Here is a 20,192-nt window from a genome sequence, read left to right as displayed (position 1 = left end):
CATCATGGAAAGAAAAGGTGATTTTAAACTGAGACAATATTTAGAATTGGAACGACACATTCAAGAAAAATGGGAGAATGAGAAAATATTCGAAGAAGATGCTCCAAGTTCTCGTGATAAAAGCTCCAAGAGCAAATTTCTCGCCACTTTCCCTTATCCCTACATGAATGGACAACTTCATCTCGGACACTCGTTCTCTTTTTCCAAAGCTGAGGTAAGTTTAATCTCCAGCTTATTGATTATCGTTTTCGTTGAATTGCCGTTTATCAGATCAACTATTCTTCCTGTTTCTATTAGTTTTCCATTGGTTACCAGCGTCTCAAAAACAAACACTGTTTGTTTCCTTTCGGTTTCCACTGTACCGGTATGCCCATAAAAGCTTGTGCAGACAAATTAAAGAGAGAAATTGAACTCTATGGTAATCCACCGTATTTCCTGAAGAAGAAGAAGTGACTGTTGATGATAAAGAAGATGAGATTATTATCAAAGATAAAGCAAAGGGAAAGAAGAGTAAAGCAGTGGCTAAAAGTGGTTCTACCAAGTATCAATGGCAAATTATGGCATCTTTAGGGCTAAAGGAAGAGGAGATTGTTAAATTTACGGATGCAAAATATTGGTTAACTCATTTCCCTCAACTTTGTAGCAGAGATTTGAAAAAGTTTGGTGCTCATATCGATTGGAGGAGATCTTTCATCACCACAGACGTTAATCCTTATTATGATTCCTTTGTCAGGTGGCAATTTCTTCGACTTAAGAGCAAAAACAAAGTGAAATATGGTAAAAGATATTGTATTTTTTCACCTAAAGATGGTCAGCCCTGTATGGATCACGATCGGGCAACTGGGGAAGGCGTTGGCCCTCAAGAATATACGTTAGTAAAGATGCAACTTGTTGGTTCGCCACCAGCTAAATTAGCCAAAGCTTTGCCTAAAACTAATTTATCAGACAAAATTTTCTTGGTGGCAGCTACTTTAAGACCAGAAACTATGTATGGACAAACCAATTGTTGGCTAAGACCTGATTTGAAATATGTCGCCGTCCTTTCTGATCAAAGCATAACTAAACAATCAGAAGTTTACATTTGTACTGCTCGAGCTGCAAGGAACATGTTTTACCAAGGATTAGTTCAAGAGGGTCAAATCGTTGAGTTGATTGGTACAGATCTTCTTGGGTGCAAACTTAGAGCTCCTTTAACTAGCCACGAGTTTATTTATGCTCTTCCCATGTTAACTATTAAAGATAATAAAGGTACCGGCGTTGTTACTAGTGTTCCATCCGATTCTCCTGATGACTTTGCCGCTCTTCGAGACATCAAGAAAAAACCAGCTCTTCGAGAAAAGTATGGAATTAAAGATGAAATGGTTTTACCATATGATCCTATTCCTATTATTGAAATTCCTGATTTTGGTAATTTATGTGCTGTAACAGTTTGTGACCAATTGAAGATCCAAAGTCAAAATGATACGGAAAAACTGGCCGAAGCCAAGGAAAAGGTTTATCTCAAAGGCTTTTACGAAGGTGTGATGACCATTGGCCCTTATAAAGGGTCTAAAGTCTGTGACATAAAGAAGGCAATTCAGAAAGAATTGGTTACCTCTGGTGAGGCCATGATTTACATGGAACCTGAAAAACAAGTTGTTTCTCGGTCTGGTGACGAATGTGTTGTAGCTAATTGTGACCAATGGTACCTCGATTATGGCGAAGAAGAATGGAAATCAATCACCAAAAAGTGTCTTGCCAATTTAGAAACTTTTTCAGATGAAGTTCGTAAAAACTTTGAGTCCATTTTAGATTGGCTTCATGAGTATGCTTGTTCGCGTACTTATGGGCTAGGTACCAAATTGCCTTGGGACGAGAAATGGTTAATCGAATCCCTTTCCGATTCTACTATTTACATGGCTTATTACACCATTTGTCATTTACTCCATAAAGACATTTATGGTAAAGAGCCTGCATTTGGGATCGAGGCTTCGAAAATGTATCCTGAAGTTTGGGACTACATTTTCCTGGCTGATAAACCTTATCCAGCTGAAGTCGGGATCCCCAAGGAAAAATTGGATCGTCTTCGTGAAGAATTTCAGTACTGGTATGGTGTCGATTTACGTTGTTCAGGAAAAGATTTGATCGCTAACCATTTAACTTTCTTCATGTATAATCATTGTGCTATTTGGGAGAATGAACCTGACAAATGGCCGAAGGGAATCAGAGTAACTGGACACTTACTTTTAAACAATGAGAAAATGTCAAAATCAACTGGTAACTTTATGACTTTGGAACAAGCGATCAAAAAATATAGTGCTGATGGTGTGCGATTTGCTTTAGCCGATGCCGGTGATACAGTTGAAGACGCTAATTTCCTTGAGAAACAAGCAGATACTGGACTGTTGCGATTGTTCAATTTCATGGAATGGACTAAAGAAATGCTTTCTTCATCTACTAAATTACGAGACGAAAACAGTTCATCTCTTTCCTATTTCCCTGATCAAGCTTTCAATAATCAAATGAATTATTTAATTGGTGAAACCAATTCTCATTATAAATCAACAATGTTTAAAGAAGCTTTGAAAACGGGATTTTTTGAATATCAAGATGCTCGTGACAAATATCGTGAACTATGTGGATCCTCTGGAATGAGTAGAAAGTTAGTCATGAAATTCATCGAAACTCAGGCCATTATCCTCAGCCCGATTTGTCCTCATATTTGTGAAGCCGTTTGGTCTCTTCTGAAAAGGGTAAATTTCGACTTTTAATTTTCTGCTTCATTGTAATAATCGATTTTTTGCATCTTTTTAGGAAAAGCCCTCAATTAAAAACTCCATCATGAAAGCGAGTTGGCCACCAACCGAACCTGTGAGCCTCGTTGTTAGACAATCATTAGATTATCTATTCGAAGCGTGTCATTCATTCAGAGTTCGTCTGAAAACTTATTTGACTCAGAAAAATAAAGGAAACAAAGGAGAGAAAATAAACCGAGCGACTCATGGTGTTATTTATGTCGCTAAAAAGTTTCCCCAATGGCAGGCATTGATTATATCGACGCTGCATGATCTTCATCTCGAGAATGGATTAACTCTTCCCGAAAATTCTGTGATTGCTCAGAAATTGGCGCAACTTAATGACCTGAAGAAGTACATGAAAAAGGCGATGCCTTTTGCCGAAACTCGACGAAAAATGCTTATTACTCAAGGAGATCAAGTTTTCAATCAAACTGCTCCATTTGATGAGTTTGCAGTTCTTAATGAGAACATTAAATATCTTCAGTCAACACTTGATCTTGAGGAATTGCAAGTTAAATATGCTGATTGTGCTGAATCAAAGATCCAAGAAGAATCTTGTCCACTCGAACCATACATTGTTTATCGAAATGACCCATCGATAGTTATGAATGTGATCAACAATCAGCCTTACAAACCTTTTTTCAATTTGAAGGTTCCAGTTTATGATGGAGACAATATCGATCGAGTCACTTCAAGGATTTTAGCTGAAAGTAAAAATATCAAAGGTCAGTTTCTTTAAAGAAAACTTGAAAACTTTCAAGATAATAAGATTAATTTATTATCTCCCAACAGATTCGTCTTCTATTTCTATTTACCATTATTCTGATCCAATTATGGGACCACGTCACTTACCTAATCTCGATAAGCCTCTAGAAAACTTACAATTAATCAACAATGGATCAACAATAACTTTCACCAAAGAAGCTAATTGCGAAAAAGTCTTTCTCAAAAAGCGGACCGAAACTGTTGAGATTGGCCACAATTTAGTTTATTGGGTAAACGATAATTAAGTATTTCCCTCGGGTGTCCTAATGCAAATAAATTTTTAAAATATTCATTAAAATCTTTGTCCAAGTATTCTTGTTGCCGAATCCTCGAAGAGTTGATTAAATTTCGTGTCGATTTTTCAAGATAATTGGCTTGATTTATTTGACATTTAAAACAGACAAATGCTTAACTTGGTAAATGATTGATCTCAATCAACGAGTCTTGACTGTGATAAAAAGTTTTTATTCGATGAAAAGAAATAGGGATATAATGGGAAAAGAAAATAATGAAATAATTATTGGGGTGTTGGCCTCCTGAGATCCAGAACAAAAACCTGCAAAATTGATGAGAAACATGAAAAGAGAAAGAAAATCAATGAACATGATTCAATTTGAGTGTTTAAATAATTTGTGTAATTAATAGAAATAAAAAAACTTACGGATCCGTCACTAGCTGATGCTCCGACTTTATCACCTTTTGCATTCCAACAAACTTCAAAAATGCCACCGGTTCCTTTATATGAATTAATCAGCTGTCCGTTTGATGTTGACCAAATATGTACCCATTTGTCAAATGATCCCGATGCTAAGAATTTACCATCGGGTGAAAATGAAACTGAATAAACAGGTTCAGTGTGTTTGGTTAAGTTGTACAGACAAATTCCTCTGTCAATTTCCCAGAGTCGGACAGAGGAGTCGAAGGAGGCACTGGCTAAGATAGTTGTGTAAGGTGACCATTTAATTGTATAGATCTCTTTGCTGTGAGCTTGTAAATCGTGTATACACTTGTCATGTTTCATAGACCAAATTTTCAGGGTCATATCGTCCGAACAGGAAGCAAGAAAGTTTCCTTGTGGATCCCATTTGATTGCGTTAACTTCATTAGTGTGTCCAGTAAATGTTTTGATGGGTCGATCACAGCCTAATTTACAAACATGAATACACTGATCAGTTGAACAAGAAGCAAATGATGTATTAGACTGCCAATCAACATCTAGTGCAGGAGCAGAATGGAAAGCAAACTGTTGGGTACAAAGACCGGTAGATGCATCCCAAATGATTGTTGTCTTATCAACACCGGCCGACAAAATGTAATTTCCTTTTTTGTTCCATTTAAGGGCAAAAATAGGACCTTTATGCTGGCCGAGAGTAGATGCCAATCGCCCACTGGTAGTCCAAATACGTGCAAACCCATCATAAGATCCAGTTGCCAATAATGTGCCATCCGAGTTCCAATCCAATGATGTTACATCTTTGTTAGAAGGAACTTCAGTTCCATCTCTTTGAATACAATGTCTCAATACCATCTGATTGACAACTGAATTTGCATTATAATTCAAGTCCCAGATTCTGGCTGTGCTGTCACCTGAGCCTGAAGCTAGAAAATCGGATGATGGGTTCCAAGCACAGATGAAAACTTCCGATTCATGACCTCTTAAAATAGTAACTTTAGAGTTTGATATTTCTATAGAACTACCATTTTCATCGGTATTCAGTACCTCATCAGGAGCAGGAGCTGCCGGTGGCATTGATGAACCTGAACCAGTAACTGTTGGTAAACTTGGTGTAGTATCCATTGGCTGTGGAGCATTAGATGAATTAGATGATGATAATGAAGGTGCCTGTTGGTTGCCTGTTGAATTAAAATGCAACAAGAGGGAAGAGCAAAGAAAGATAAATATGCAAAATGTCAAAGAATGAATATAAACAAAAACAAGAGAAAATTTGTGTTACCTGAAGCGGGATTCGCAGAAGCAGATGAAGATGGACCCTGAGCTGAATCACTAGATTCTGTTTTAATCACTACTGCTGCAGACTTTGAATTGGAAGATGATGCAGATCCTGAAGTCCCATTTGTATTGTTAGTAGCAGCATTGCTGTTGATTAATTGTTGCTGCTTCTGCGGAACAATGTCTGGTAGAACAGCGTCAATAAGAGACAAAGATTCAATTGTTCTTTCGTTTCCATCTTCACCAATACTGATCTCTGCTTCGGTATATTGGAGTCCTTTTTGGATTATATTAAGCAATGCTGATGGCGGAACAAGTGATCCATTAATGTTGGATGAGTTGATGTGTGATTCAATTCCAAATGTATAAGCGGAGTGAACAAAACCAGATTCTTGTAGATACCGATACACAAGGTAATTAACTTCATCACTACTAAAGGACATGGTGTGAGCTCTGACTAATGCTCATTAAAGTATAAAGTATAAATTGGTTTGAATAAATAAATTGTCAAAACTGATAAATAACAATAAAAGAAAAGACAAAACTTTCATTTTCTAAACATCGATATAAATCGTTCATTCGTATGGAATAAAAGATCGATTTTCTACTAAGTTTATCGATTTTTAAAAGCGATGAGAAGAAAGAAAGAAAGACAGACAGAGAAAAATAACAAAAAGTCCAAGTAATCGATTCATAGATCGAACAAAACAATATTATCGATCATTATACTGAAATAAAAATCGTTTATTTTTTCTTAGATTTTTCAATTTCATTGGTTGTTTTTTAAACGCGCCAATTGTGAATTCAAATGCAAATTAATGATAATTTTCAATCATTTGATTAATAGTTAATGATGGATCTCAAGGGCTTTTCTATTAACTGAAAAACCAAATTAAACTCGGTTAATGTTGATTAAAATATCAGCTGGTTGGTTAATTGTCAGCTGATTGCGAAAAATAACCGAGCTTTACCTTTTCCATTAACTTTTTGCCGTAGCTTCCACTGTGCTTTTCAAATAACCAACAAGTAATCTAATCGTAGTGATGATTAGATAATCTTATCTAAAAAACTCACCATAATTCAGATTAATCAAATTGGTTTAAAAAAAATTAGTTAATGGAAAAGCCCTTCAATTAGATTTTATCATTGACTGGTTTTCTGACTGGTTATCAGTTCATTTTTATGAGTATATTCATACAATTACATTGTATATTTAATTATGGTTTATTTGAGTCTCCTAACATTTCCGTGTTTAAATTGTTACAATCAATTTTAATCCATGAAAAATTAGATTAAGTTTGTTGAATTTTTGTCATGTCCTTTCATATGTTACATTTTCTTTATTACACTTGAACTTTAGTTTCGATAAATGATTGTTCTTAAATTGACTCTTTTGATTATTACGTTTGATATTGTCATTAATATTAATATTCTTAATATTTTACCAAAGACTAGCTAAGAATAGTTGATTGAAGCAATTGTTTTGAGTTTATATTAATAGATGTGTTTCATTTTTGGAGCAAAAAGATTGAGTTTTGGTTTGAAATGTTTTTCAATCGATTAATTACAATTAACGTGCAATCGCGATTGGTTTTGTTGAGCAACTTTGAATCGAAACAGCGTCTCCAGCGATATTGATCAAACACTGAGCCTGAGGGTAAAGAAAATAGAAAGAATAAAGTATGAGTTTGAATGCGAATAGAATCAAATTAATCAAACCTGATTTTTGTGTGGATTGTGAACGAGAACACATTGAGTCAAATGTAGAGAGACCATCGCATTTCCACTTAAACTCGCGACATGAGCACGAACGATGGCGAAAACTTCACTGAGAAAACTGTGAATGAAGCCATTGAGACCACCACTTTCACGAATACTTGTTGTCTCTCGAATAAAAAAGAAATCCAAGTTTCCAAGATATTTGTGAATATGAGCACCGGGTATGTAACTTAGTGGAGTTAATTCAATTCCGTTTGACTCGGATAAGGCTTCGGATGGAGTGAAACTTTCCCGCTTCAAATCATCTAAATCTTCTTGATTATTTCCATGATCATCGTCCATAGTGAATAATAATTCATCACATGAATCGTTTGCTGAAAGAGTCCGACGTCGTCGATATGTTGATGTAGGAGGCAAGTACAGGCTTCCTTTGCCCATGGAACCGAGAGTTGTTGATCCAACGATTCCGATAGCACTTCCAAGAACTGTGACTTGGACTAAATCTTGTTCAGGTAAATCAACGTGAAATTTTATGTCCGTCAGGCAACAAGGTACAAGGCGACGCAGTTTAACGAAAAGTCCTTGAATAATCCAATCGAACTGTTGTCCAAACTGTTTAATCGCAATGAGTTTAACTCTGTGAACTTGAGCAAATGTTTGTAGGACACCAGAGAAATGACCAGACAGTCCAGGCATAGTTTCAGTATTACAGATTTCGTAGCCTTTAGGAACATCTGAGTCGATCATGAGTGAAATTATGTCCGCATCTTCTGTATCGTCGACTTCTAGGACAACACAACCATCCTTGCTCCCTAAGAATTGCTCGAGATCTTTTTTCTTTCCGTAGTTATCAACATATTCCAATTCTTTGTCACTTTCTGCTATTTTGGTTCCATTTTTTTCACCCTCTCCTTCCGAAGGTTCTCGCTCTTCATGCGGAATGTCAGTCAAGCCGTAATGTTCTCGATTTCTGGACATACTTTCTAAAATTAATTTTTGAATCGCATTCAAATCCGTAGTTTTAACTCCCTTTCCAGATGATATTTGTGGTGGATCGGGTGGTGGTAAGGCACCTACATAAGAACCTGTTCCAGTCTGAGGAAAAATCGACAAGAATTAATGGAAATGTTCAGTTACCTGAAAGTGATGAAATTATTTTCTATTTACATGTATTTCATCTCTTAATTGTACTTACAGCTAAAGCAATCAACATGTTTTCTCCGAATGATATTTGTACTTTCAATCCGAAGATTGCATTCATTCCTTTTACTTTAACCTTACTAAGTAATTGTCGATGCAATTCATGTTCCAGAAAAGGTAAGCTCTGATTAAGAAAAAAAGAAAATGAAAAAATAAATTAACATGAGAATCAATTGTAACCTATCCAAAAGTTTAAATCTCATGATTAGTTACATCACTTAGCTCCTTGGCACATTGCTCTCCTTTACTATCTCTCTTATTACGACAAACTCGAGCCTGGATGAGGCAACCACGACCAACAATTGGTATGTTACTTGGAGGCTCAATTGTCATGAACAAAACATCAGAGACTTTGGCTTTCTTACAAATTCTACAATTGAGCAACGATGAATGAAACGGTACACTTGATTCTGGATAAGGAATATGGCAAATGCTGCAATTTGATGTTGAAGAAGGTTGTTGATAATCTGAATTCTGGTGAGTTCGTGATGTTTTACTAGTGTCTGCTTTGGTTGTGGAGAGAATCGGGTTCGAAGGTACAGTCGATGATGGTGCTGTTGAGCCTCCTACAGCTGATTGGTTTGTAGAAGATAAATTACTTTCATGGTCACTCTTTGATTTCTCGGTCACTGAACCTCGATTAGAAACCATATCATGTTCTCCACCTCGAGACAGAACAACAGCAGTCCCACTGGCCGAAAGTATAACAACATTATCGCTGAAATCAGAGAGAAAAACAGATGAAATAAATAACTAAACATTTTCGTTATTCTTTAACAAACCAGATATAAGTGGCCTCAGAATAGCCCAGAACAGCGTTACAAGCTAAACTACGGCAATGGCTTCTAATTTCTTTTCTTAATTCCATCCACCACGCATCACGAGTTTCTGGATCTTCTGGACAGTTGATGTGATCTAAAAGTTTTACAGACCGCGAAGAAACTGTTCCTCCGATGTGAGCGATGAATCCAGGAGGAAATTGTTTCATGGTTATAAAAGGATATTCCTGAGAAAAAAATGAGATATTAACAATTAATAACTCGACGATGCCACATAAATAAAATCACATGTTGATTGTTTAGTTTATAAGCGTTTTGGTGTTTATCAAACAATAACAACATTTCAATACTTACGAGAAGATGAAGATTTTCAGGCGAAATCATAAATTTGACATTAGTTTTTCCAACACTTCCACAATTGCTACTGTGACTGCTACTGGGCTTGGTTGGTGTGGTTGACAGATCGGGATCGGAAGAACCTCGTCGATGAAGTTGTCCCATACCTACTTTAGTCGGAGATCCAATTTTATTGCTCGTTGATGGGAAATTGTGAGTATGTGTACCATTTGTATTAATTAAGTTACTTTCGAAGTTTTTGTCCAGTGGATTTACAAATGATGTTGGTGAAGTAGAATTGGGTATCACTATTGCATCCTTATTAGTGGTAAGACTGGAATTTGGTGCATAACTGTTGTTGTTGGAGATATTGATAGAACCGGAGGTTTGTTTATTAATCGTCAGAGTATTAATGGCGGTCATTGGTGCACTGGAAGGTACAGCTGATGATGATGATAACCTGGGTGATATTGAAAAGTTATGAGATGAAGGTGAATAGAAGTATGGTGATTGTGGCAGTGGATCAATTTCAATTAAATCCTCAAAATCATTGGAGTGCGATGTTAACCAACGTAAAGGATGATTAGCAATAGAAGATGTAACAGCGTTTTGTGAAGCAAATGATTTCGATGGCGATGGAGAAACAGGAAGAGGATGATGGGTTGGCTCAAAGGTGAAATGTCTATCGTTATAAGAGTCTAAAGAAACAGGCAGAACAACAGAAGGGGTTTGAACTAATCGATTAGGAGCTGATGAAAAGCCCGAAGGTGTAGTTGGTTGGGAAGCAACTCGTTTGAGAGCGGGTTTAGAGGTTAGAATGGCCCGAGAAGAAGAAGCAGTCGTCGAGTGACGATGTTTCTTGTCTAAAAAAAGATCAGTCTCTGCATCTTTAGATAAACCTATTCGCAGTTTAGGAAGCTTAATTGATCCACTGGAACCTACGTTTGTGCTGGAAGATGAATTTTTCTTGAGACTAACAGCGACTCCGCTGTTACTTCCTCCGCTCGTTCCTCCTTTACTACTTCGAGTTAACTTACAAAACCAATTACATAATTTTGGAGATGAGGTGAAAATGAAAACAGGAGATGAAGAGCGGGAAGGTTGAGATGAAGGTGAAGATGAAAGAGGATACGAGTGATGAGGATAAAAAGGTATTTCGATATCTGATAGGAATGCAACTGGGATCATGTGAGTTTGTAAGGAAGAAGCTAATTTGGTTTGATCGCAAGGAAAGCAAGTCCCGATTAAAGACTCTGGTTGATGCTTAGTAGATGAAAGTTTTTCACAAAATCTTCATGAAAAGCAGCAATTAGACACACAAGAGGCAAAGCAGAGACCAGAGAGACACAGAATGTGATTTTGTATGATTAATGAAATCGACAACCGGACAACCATCAGTTAATATAAGCATCGTATGAAGATTAGAGCGATAATCATCATGGTATTTAATCATCATTTAATATGACAGAATAACACCAAGAAAAAGGAAAAGAAAATGCAATTTGATGAAAGGAAGGAAGAGAGGAAAAGAGGAAAAGACGAAAGGAACGAAAGAAATACCCAAAAGTCAGATAAGCAAATGATTATAATGAAGATTATTAACAAATAAATAAAGAAATCAAAATAAATTGACGGAAATCTGATCAGTAAGAAAGTGAATTCTGGGAAAATGAATGAATAACAAACGAACCAAGGATCAAATTATCGAAATAAGGATAGAAAGAAAATGATAGGCAAAGGATGAAGATGATTGAAAAATTGTTCTTACTCTTCATTCAAGGTGGAAGATTGAGCTTGAGAAGATGAACCGAGTTGAGTTCGTCCATGTTGATATCGAGCAATATTATTGTCGATCTTTGTTAGAATTACAGCAGTTCCAATGCCTCTCACGACGATACCAGATTCGCCTTCAAGGTCAAAATATTGTTGATACCTGAAGTTTATTCGTGAAAAGAAAAGAAGAGAAGGTTCAGAACAATAAGAAAAGAAAAAGAAAGGTTTCTTTTTCGACAATATTTCATGAGTTACTCCCTTTTCTGAATAATATGTATCATTGAACAAAAAGAAACTCAAATGATTAATTATTGTTTGGAGAATAATTGTTCAGAAACTGATGTTTCTTTTGTTAACAAAAAAGAAAATTGTATAGATGAAGGAAAATATTCATTCACTTTCATGAGAGCTCAGAAATCAAGATGAATATTATTAGTAGTTAGAAGAAATATAAACATGAGTCAAAATTACCCAACAACAGAATTTCCGCCAAGTTCCAGAGCTTTGAGACCAATTTTTCTTTTCACTTCGCCAGATAATTTGGAGAAAAGAGTTTGTCTCGCTTCGTTACTTGCTCTTGGCGTACGAATTTTATCAATCCATTGATATTCTGGATCATCATTAACAACCAATTCTTCGACAAATCCAAGAATCGCCTGACAAACATAACCATGAGGTACACTGTGAGAGTAGAAGAAGCGAACACCACAAGAAGACTGACGATATCGATTGGAATCGGAGAAAAGATCAACTTTGACTGCACAATGAACTTCACCACGAATCCCATGCATTGTGTCATAGATGGGGAACCAGCCCCACATGGCATGAACTGAATCTTTGTAGAGCAATGGATTAAGATCAATGTAGACCTTCCCAATGGCATCATTAGCAGAGTAGGTATCATAATCCATAATCCGGATTTGAAGTGGTTCATCTTGAAGCTCCTCGTCGTCTACCTCAAATCTGAAACAGTCCGAGTTCCAACATGGGTTCAATGAATGACGATAAACCTCAGTTTTATAAGTGGTGTTACCTAATTTAACCTGGTGAAAAGAAGAAATGAGAATCGATTAAATTGAAGCCACAATCAACCGATTGATATTCACCTCAACAAAAGCATCGGAAGTATCAGATGATTTGTCCATCACTGGTAAATTGCGTCCAGCGATTATTCGCACTTTTACTTTACCCGGCATAATGTTTGATTATTTACAGTCACTAAGTAAGTATTAGTAGAATACAAATTTCAATTAAAGGAAAACATTGTTCTAAGTGAACAGGAATAACAATTAAAGATGATTAAAGATTGAATAAAAAAAATAGCAAAACAAAAGATCAAAAACAATCAATGGAGTAGTTAATCATGTTGAGTATCACATGGGTTACCAATCCACAATTTGACCGACCGATTGAGCAAAATAATACCAACAAAACGAGTTAATTGTAACATTAAGTAAACTAAAGGACTATATCAATTTGGCAGTCGGATTGTGATTAACTTCAGTAGCTTTGGTAGCCACTCAATACCAGAGGAATTGTTGTCATGGTGGTTATCACTTAATGAGAGATTAAATTGTGTTACTTGAGATCAGTCGGTGAAAATAATGGTGATGATTACGATGAAGATGAAGGAGATGATGATGGTTTTCAATTTAATGACGAGAGGAAGAAGAAGATTTAAAAATACAATCAAAAAGATTCACAATAATCTTACATCTAATTTTTTCTTCTCTTAAAATCACAAAAAGAAACAAGAAAAAGAAAGAGAAAACTTTCTCTGTCTTCACATGTGTAATTCTGTCTGCTTTTCCTCTCATATGGTGAAGTCAACAACTTTATCTCCTGCCTTTGAAGAGTAAGGTTGAAATTTCTCCTTTTCCTTTTTGACCCTATAGTGTCTTGACAGTGACTATCATACCGTGGGACTAGTTCCAATTTGGGAAAATAAATATTTTTAACGTGATTAAACAACGATAACTGACATCAAACTCCTTTCACTGTGAATTATTAGATAATCTGTTCCCTTATTGTCATCTACCTTTCATCATTGAGACTGGCATCACTGTGACCCTCTACATATAAATCAACCAAGTGCGAGAAGACAAATATACAAAGACGACAGGTATCAACAAAAACAAAATGACATCTAGAAAAAAGGTAAGAAACACAATTAAAGACCAAAAACAAATACCCCTGTGAATAAATGTACTCATAAACAAATGTACTTAATAAAAAAAAAAGCAGTTACTAACAAATGTATTTCAAAAACCATAATCTTTAACAGATCATACCCAAATGCCCATCGTCAGAGGAAACGGACAAAGTCCGCTACTCTGAGGCGATAGATCGCATGAGAAAAGCATTTGGAAATGAAAATGATAAAAAGCCAGAAAGAGACCAAATTATGAAAAACCTGAAAGAAACTAACGCTATTCTGCTTGAAGAAGATATGTCGCTTATCAAACAAGCGATGGCTAACCCAAGAGATGAAAAAGGTAATTTGATAACAGATAAACAACTGGGCTTTCTTCGGGCAAATATCAAGATAATGGAAAAACACATCAGAGGTGTGAAAGCTAACGCCGAACCTGCGGTCGCTGTAGAAGAAGACTCGGAAGACCCAACCGACTCCTCGGAAGATGAACTACTTGATACAATTCAACCTAAGAAGAAAAAAATAAAAAGATCAATGAATATCGAAACAAAACAAATAACACCCAAGAATATCCCAGCCAATTGGTGGCCATGGAAAATGACACAACGATACTTCCGATTAATAATAAATGGCGATGAAAAAGAGAGAACAGTTAACGCAATAACTGAAATAATCTCAAAGCTACAACGTACGTACTCATTCAAAGTGATATGCTGGAAAAAATACACTCTGATAATCACATACTCAGAAAAAGATCGAGACGAACTACAAGAGAAAATAAAATCCAAAACATTAACAACGGAAATTCCAGAATGGCGAAGACCGGCAATTAAAATTCTCTTCATGAAACCACCAGTAGAAGAATCCTGGAACAATTACATAGACCGAATAATGCGATTAAATGGTTTCAAAGATAATAAACAATACAAATTGAAATCATATTTCGCCATGACAGAAGGAAAATACGGAGTTGTTATTGAAGTAAGCCCAGCGATTAGATCAGCCATCGAGCAAATCTCTAAAGGTAGAATCTCAGTTGGTTACACGTTCCTATCAGCCAGAGACAATTTTGATGTGATCAACTGTCGACTATGTCACAGATTTGGTCACACCAGAAACAAGTGCAACAACCAGTCCAGATGCACCAAGTGCGCTGGAAGACACACGATAAAAAATTGCACCTCGCAAGAAATTAAATGTGCGTCATGCGAAAAAACCGATCACTCAGCCTACTCCAGAAACTGCCCATTGTATCGAAGCGAACTGCAAATGGCAATCTCGCTGATCGACTATCAATATGATTATCTGATGATGTGAAAAGCTAGCCCCAAACTGGGTTCGCCGCACGAAAACAACAATTAAGATTGTAGCATCGAAATGATAATAACAATGATGGTTCAGAATACAATTAACATAAGGATGAGAAAATATTCCAATCCAAAAAGATAAAAGAAACAATGAGAAAAAGAAAAAGAAAACAATTAAAAAGAATTAACAAGTAATTAACAAGTAATTAAAACTAAGACTAATCCCAAAAGGATTAACAATTCAAATCAACATTGTATCTCACTTAAAACGAATAAATAAACTGAAACTTTACACAAAATAATCCTAATCCCACTCAAGGGCAAATAATTAACTGAAAGATGTATCTTAAATTAGCACTTGCAAATAAAAACAATAAAAGGCTGTCACTTTCCGAACTAATCCAAAAATCATTAGAAACAAACAATTAAGGAAAAACTGACACATTTTCAAATAAAGTCAAAGTTGAAGAACACTCGCAATAGACAACAAACAGTCAAACCTGAGTGTCAACCTGAATTGAGAAAGTGTACAACTCAAACTCTAAACAAAGTTAATAAACAACAATGGACTTAACAGTTGAAGAATTAATGTTAAAATTAAAACAGAATGAGCTCCTTAGTGAAAAGTTTCTAGAAAAGTGTCCTGACACTGAATCCATAAGAGAATTTCTTAGTGACATAGTGAACATGAACCAGGGAGACCTGAAAAATAAATGGAACCCGAATCTTCAGCTGCTAACAGGGGCAAATATATTCACCGCATATCTCACTCAACAAGATCATGAATCGGAAGCTGTACTAATCCAACAACGAATTCTACAAATGATATCAGAGACCGAATCAGAGGACGAAGAGATAGAAGCCGATTTCATAGATGAAGATATTGTAATCTATCACCCGATCAAGAAAAAATGGGATCCTACAGAATTTTACAGCTCAAGAATTGTTGAAACACTGAAAGGTCAACGGAAAAAGACTCATGTGCTTCGAAAACCAATGACAACAGACATTATTGAAAAAATGTTCTCGGAAACACCACCGGAAGTACAAATGGCAATACTAGGCTGGTACGTAATGAGCGGGACCACGAGCTACAACAGAGAACTAGAAGATGAAATAAAAAACGAGCTGAGAAGGATTGTAAGCTACTTGGAGGTTAAAAAAGATGACGACGGATTAGCAACAGTTACCATTTTTATTAAAAAACAGGAAGATTATGAAAAATTGAAAAAATGTTCCCCGACAATTAAAGTAACAACACACGGGGTTAATTTAATTGGCAAAGCCCGATTTGGACTATGTTACACATGCTCAACCCTGTATCAAGGGTGGCATCCAAAACACGAAAGGGCAAAAGCAGTTTAGGCCGTAGCTTTAACAACACTCGGGAAATCCTTTGAACATTGATAAAAAACTAATGAACCAGGAGTATAACATAATAGAAACTCCTCCATAGAATCATGTATGTCCCCATTATTTATTTCATAATAAAGCTCATCAGAAGCACGTAAATTAATCACCGTATGCCAACCAATTTTTTCATCACCAACCTCAGGCAAATGAAAACGATCACTCACAGTCTTCCCATTCCTCTTGAATAAAGGGAAGATACTAGTAAACCCGCAGCGGTAGAAATTCTTAACAGAATCGCCTAAACAAACAGTAAAATCTTCCTCAATCAACACCTCAACGTCTTCATCATCGAATAAATCAGGGTTCATATGAAAAACAAGAATCTCAGGTAAATGCACCACCTCAACATCTTCCAATGAGCGGAAACGACTACCGCAAACAGAACCATTCACCTTACGAGGACAGGTCAAAGTCAACTCATCAACCCAGGATGAAACCTCGTGAATAGCATCGCTGAGAAGAAACTTCTGGCCCTTGTCACAATAGCTAGTACGAAGGTTAAAAACAGGGAAACTGTAAACGAAAGGCTGATCCGTAGGACGACAATGGCGACAAATGAACTTCCCTTGTATGGTAATCATGAATAAATCATGATACAACTTGTGGTCCTGCACCAATTTTTTGACCAAATCAAAATAAACCACATACTCGGTACCACCGGGAGTAGAATACTGAGAAGCAACAAACTCAGAAAAATGTCGCAAAAGTCGGGTTTGATGCTCGTCAAGATCAATATCATTAGTGGGCTTCACCTTAGGAGGCAATCGAACGACCTTGTTAGGCCACAACTTCCTCTCTAATCCAGGCGGCAAATTCTTAATGGTGAAGTTATCGACGAATGAGGCCTTTCGAACATGACGATAATACTCATAAAGACAACAAGTCCAGAGATAACGAGTCTCACCAACGACCGACAACACATTTTTATCAAGAGGTGGTCTTATTGTACCACGATTAACCTCACCAGCGGCCATGAAAAAACATTGGAAAAGAATCTTTATGAAAAGACGAGAATGGAAAAGCGGTACAAGAGCAGCATTGAGGAAACAATGACCCCTCCAATTAGGCAAGGGAACGACCTGTTTGGGCTAAAGAAAGAAGAAAACAAAATAAGTAAAATGAACAAGTTGTTGTGTAAACGCTAGCTCCAAACTGAGGTCGCGACTCACCAGAATAAGACGGGGACAACCACAAACCACTGAACGAAGTAAATGATAACAGGCCATATCATAGGCACGGGAAAAAGATACGTCCACCCCATGACCGTGAACCAACTCGCCGTTATGAATAAACTCAACCCGACAAAGATACAAACAATCAGCTTCACGCTGATGCCGACAGTAAAAGTACTTAACATCTTTTATATCGAGGAAAGAAAGAGAAAGAAACTCTCTTTCCAAATTCTGCTTGGACCCACGGGCAAATGAACAATTCAAACATTCAGAAACCACCTGGCAACGAGCCTGGAGGGGAATTGCAACCTGCTTGAAGAAAGACGGTATACCAGCCATTCTGAACCTAGAAATAGAGGAGAAAAGAAAAACTCAAAATGAAAGTAAAATTTATACACGTGAATGCAGCCAAAAACTTTGAATCAACACGAAAAGCAATAGTACACACAATCAAAAGTTACAGCGAAATAACCTCAATTAGTGAACCAAACATCAAGTGTACAACTAAACACATCAACAACTACAATGTTTTTTGCAAGAAGAAACAAGCGCTAGTGTGTTCATTGGACTGGACGGTTAAACCAATATTTAACAAAAGTGACTCGGTATGTGCAGCCATGATAAAAGAAATAAACACATTGGTGGTAACAGTGTACATCAACCCATGTGGAAATATGAACAACGAAAAGAACAACTATCAAGTGATGGGGATCATTCGAGAACTCAGCGAAAACTACAAGGGTCAAAACATAGTGTTTATGGGTGATTGGAACACAACATCCGAGGTATGGCAGGCAAACAAGTCCAAATATCACCCAAGTGAAAAGAGAAGGTTGATAATGGAGAAATGGCTGAAAGACTACAACCTCAGACCAATATGCAACAACTTTAACACAACCTACAAAACATCTGATAATGTACTCGACATGATATTCGTAACAAAAAACATCGAAGTCATCGAAAACAAACTACTAAACGACCAACACTCAGACCACTACAAAATTAGCAGCATCATGACAATGAGCAAGGCCACAGAGAAAAAGATACAAATAAAGAAAAAACACTTTGGATCATGGAAACTCAAAATAAAAGAAATGAACACGAACGAAGAGAAACTAAACAAAGAATCAGCGCTGATCAAAAACTGTAAATCAATAATCAACTTCCCTGATATTCATGGCAAATGGGTTTACTCATGGAAAAAGAAAAATAAACTCAGAAGATTAGTCCAACTGAAAAGAAAATTAAGAAGAAAACAAATCAGAACAGCGGAAGAAGATGATAAATTAAGAAACACCGAACGAGAAATAAATAGAAAAATTAAAACCTTCTCGATCAGTGCTAAACTAAGGGCAGCGAAAGACTCGACAACGCTTTGGAAGACAATCAACAGACACCTCATCAACAAACCAATGAAGATAGATTGGACTGACGAGAAGCTCTTGGAGAGTAGAAACGAATGGCTCAAAAACATGAGCACACACAAACCAAAGTACAAAGACAACGTAATTGGAGTAAAGGGAAAACTGAAAGAAAACGAAAAATTATTAATACAGAGAATGAAATTTAAGACATCAAGTCTAACAGCTGACACTTTCACAGCGGCCACTTGGACGCGTTTCTTCGACAACAACAAAGAAAAAATCATCAGAGTAATTGAAAAGATATTTGAAATTTCACATGTACCGAATATGGTAACTACCCTAGGATGCGGATTCGTAATGAAAGCGGATGGTGAATCGGTGAGAATGGTGCGATCACCTAATTTCCTCTACAAAATAATTGACAAACTACTAACGAATAGACTAATGGAGATTGCCAATGACTTCCTATTAGAGGAAACGCAATTTGGATTCTGTGAAAACAAGAGAAGAGAAGACTATTTCTACGAGGTAAAGAAACACAAAAATTTCGAACAATCAACGATTATCAAAATAGACGTTAAAAAAGCATTCGATTGTGTAAACCTAGCCCCAATCTGGGTTCGGCTGGGAACCATCGCTGGAAAATCGACGATCACTCTACTCCAATCAGCATATACGAATAGATGGTTAACTTACTACACGGGAAAAAGAAAACTCTACATGAAAGACGAATCCAATGCAGCTCAAGGAACATCTACATCACCGATTTTATTCATCTTCGCACTAGATTACGCAATAAGAAGAATAAGAGCCAAAGGAATATTCGTGATAGCCTTCGCGGATGACATGATAATGATAGTGGACCCAAAGGATACGAAAGAAGCAATAGAAACAGCGGGAAATGAACTGAAAAAGATTGACTTGGTAATAAACGAGAAGAAAACAGAAATTCATCACCCAACGAGACAATGGATGGAGATCATTGGCTTTGAATTACCGAGAGGCAACACAATGAGTCACGAAATAAAACAACAAATGAACAAAACATTCGAAGAAGAAATATTCCCAAAATTGTCCAAAAATTGGCCGGACATAATAAAACTGAGAAACAATGTTAAAAAACTACTAGTACAATCGATGTTTATGAACAAGATGTACAAACATGTACTATGGGCGGTGGGAAACGACAACCGACTGATAGAAATGATACAACAGATTGGAACTCTACTAAACCGATTCCTAAACAGAAGCATCCAAACAAACAGATGGTTACACATAATCGAAGGATATACCAACGTAGTGGAACAAGCAATCGCATATGACTACGAATGGCATTGGAGAAAGAACGGCAAGAATGAAGACGGAATAGAATGGACATCGACAGAAAACACACCAATAGACAAAATTCAATGGCGAATCAAAGACCTAAAAAGACAGAAGATTAAGTATAAAACTTATTATCAAACAGGTGAAGGTGGAAT

The 20,192-nt window shown here is 36.6% G+C and overlaps 4 protein-coding genes across 4 annotated transcripts; 2 read left to right on the top strand and 2 right to left on the bottom strand.

Moving 5' to 3' along the window:
- Position 1: 1 nt before the first annotated feature.
- On the top strand, positions 2 to 3,840 carry LOC128397222 (leucine--tRNA ligase, cytoplasmic-like). The gene is given in 5 exon segments (XM_053357918.1): positions 2 to 214; positions 298 to 427; positions 430 to 2,732; positions 2,794 to 3,502; positions 3,570 to 3,840. Coding segments are annotated over 5 exon segments (3,570 nt in total). The 5' UTR covers positions 2 to 4; the 3' UTR covers positions 3,788 to 3,840.
- Positions 3,841 to 3,986: 146 nt separating this feature from the next.
- Positions 3,987 to 6,050, bottom strand: LOC128397224 (F-box-like/WD repeat-containing protein TBL1X). The gene is made up of 3 exons (XM_053357920.1): positions 5,498 to 6,050; positions 4,204 to 5,396; positions 3,987 to 4,098 (listed from the first exon to the last, which is right to left on the bottom strand). The coding sequence occupies exons 1-3, from the start codon at positions 5,934 to 5,936 to the stop codon at positions 4,060 to 4,062; spliced, it is 1,671 nt and encodes a 556-aa protein (XP_053213895.1). The 5' UTR covers positions 5,937 to 6,050; the 3' UTR covers positions 3,987 to 4,059.
- Positions 6,051 to 6,693: 643 nt separating this feature from the next.
- Positions 6,694 to 12,993, bottom strand: LOC128397223 (C2 domain-containing protein 5-like). Its single transcript, XM_053357919.1, has 9 exons — positions 12,407 to 12,993; positions 11,772 to 12,343; positions 11,296 to 11,460; positions 9,546 to 9,987; positions 9,195 to 9,418; positions 8,626 to 9,130; positions 8,408 to 8,536; positions 7,213 to 8,307; positions 6,694 to 7,144 (listed from the first exon to the last, which is right to left on the bottom strand). The coding sequence occupies exons 1-9, from the start codon at positions 12,494 to 12,496 to the stop codon at positions 7,064 to 7,066; spliced, it is 3,303 nt and encodes a 1,100-aa protein (XP_053213894.1). The 5' UTR covers positions 12,497 to 12,993; the 3' UTR covers positions 6,694 to 7,063.
- A 171-nt stretch (positions 12,994 to 13,164) lies between these two features.
- On the top strand, positions 13,165 to 14,969 carry LOC128397226 (uncharacterized). The gene is made up of 2 exons (XM_053357923.1): positions 13,165 to 13,457; positions 13,585 to 14,969. Exons 1-2 carry the CDS (start codon positions 13,440 to 13,442, stop codon positions 14,770 to 14,772), a joined length of 1,206 nt encoding a protein of 401 aa, XP_053213898.1. The 5' UTR covers positions 13,165 to 13,439; the 3' UTR covers positions 14,773 to 14,969.
- Positions 14,970 to 20,192: the final 5,223 nt, after the last annotated feature.

The sequence above is a fragment of the Panonychus citri genome, unplaced genomic scaffold (assembly GCF_014898815.1).
Source record: "Panonychus citri isolate SS breed McGregor unplaced genomic scaffold, ASM1489881v1 Contig00028, whole genome shotgun sequence".
Taxonomy (NCBI): Eukaryota; Metazoa; Arthropoda; class Arachnida; order Trombidiformes; family Tetranychidae; genus Panonychus; species Panonychus citri.
This window is presented reverse-complemented; position numbering and strand designations above follow the sequence as displayed.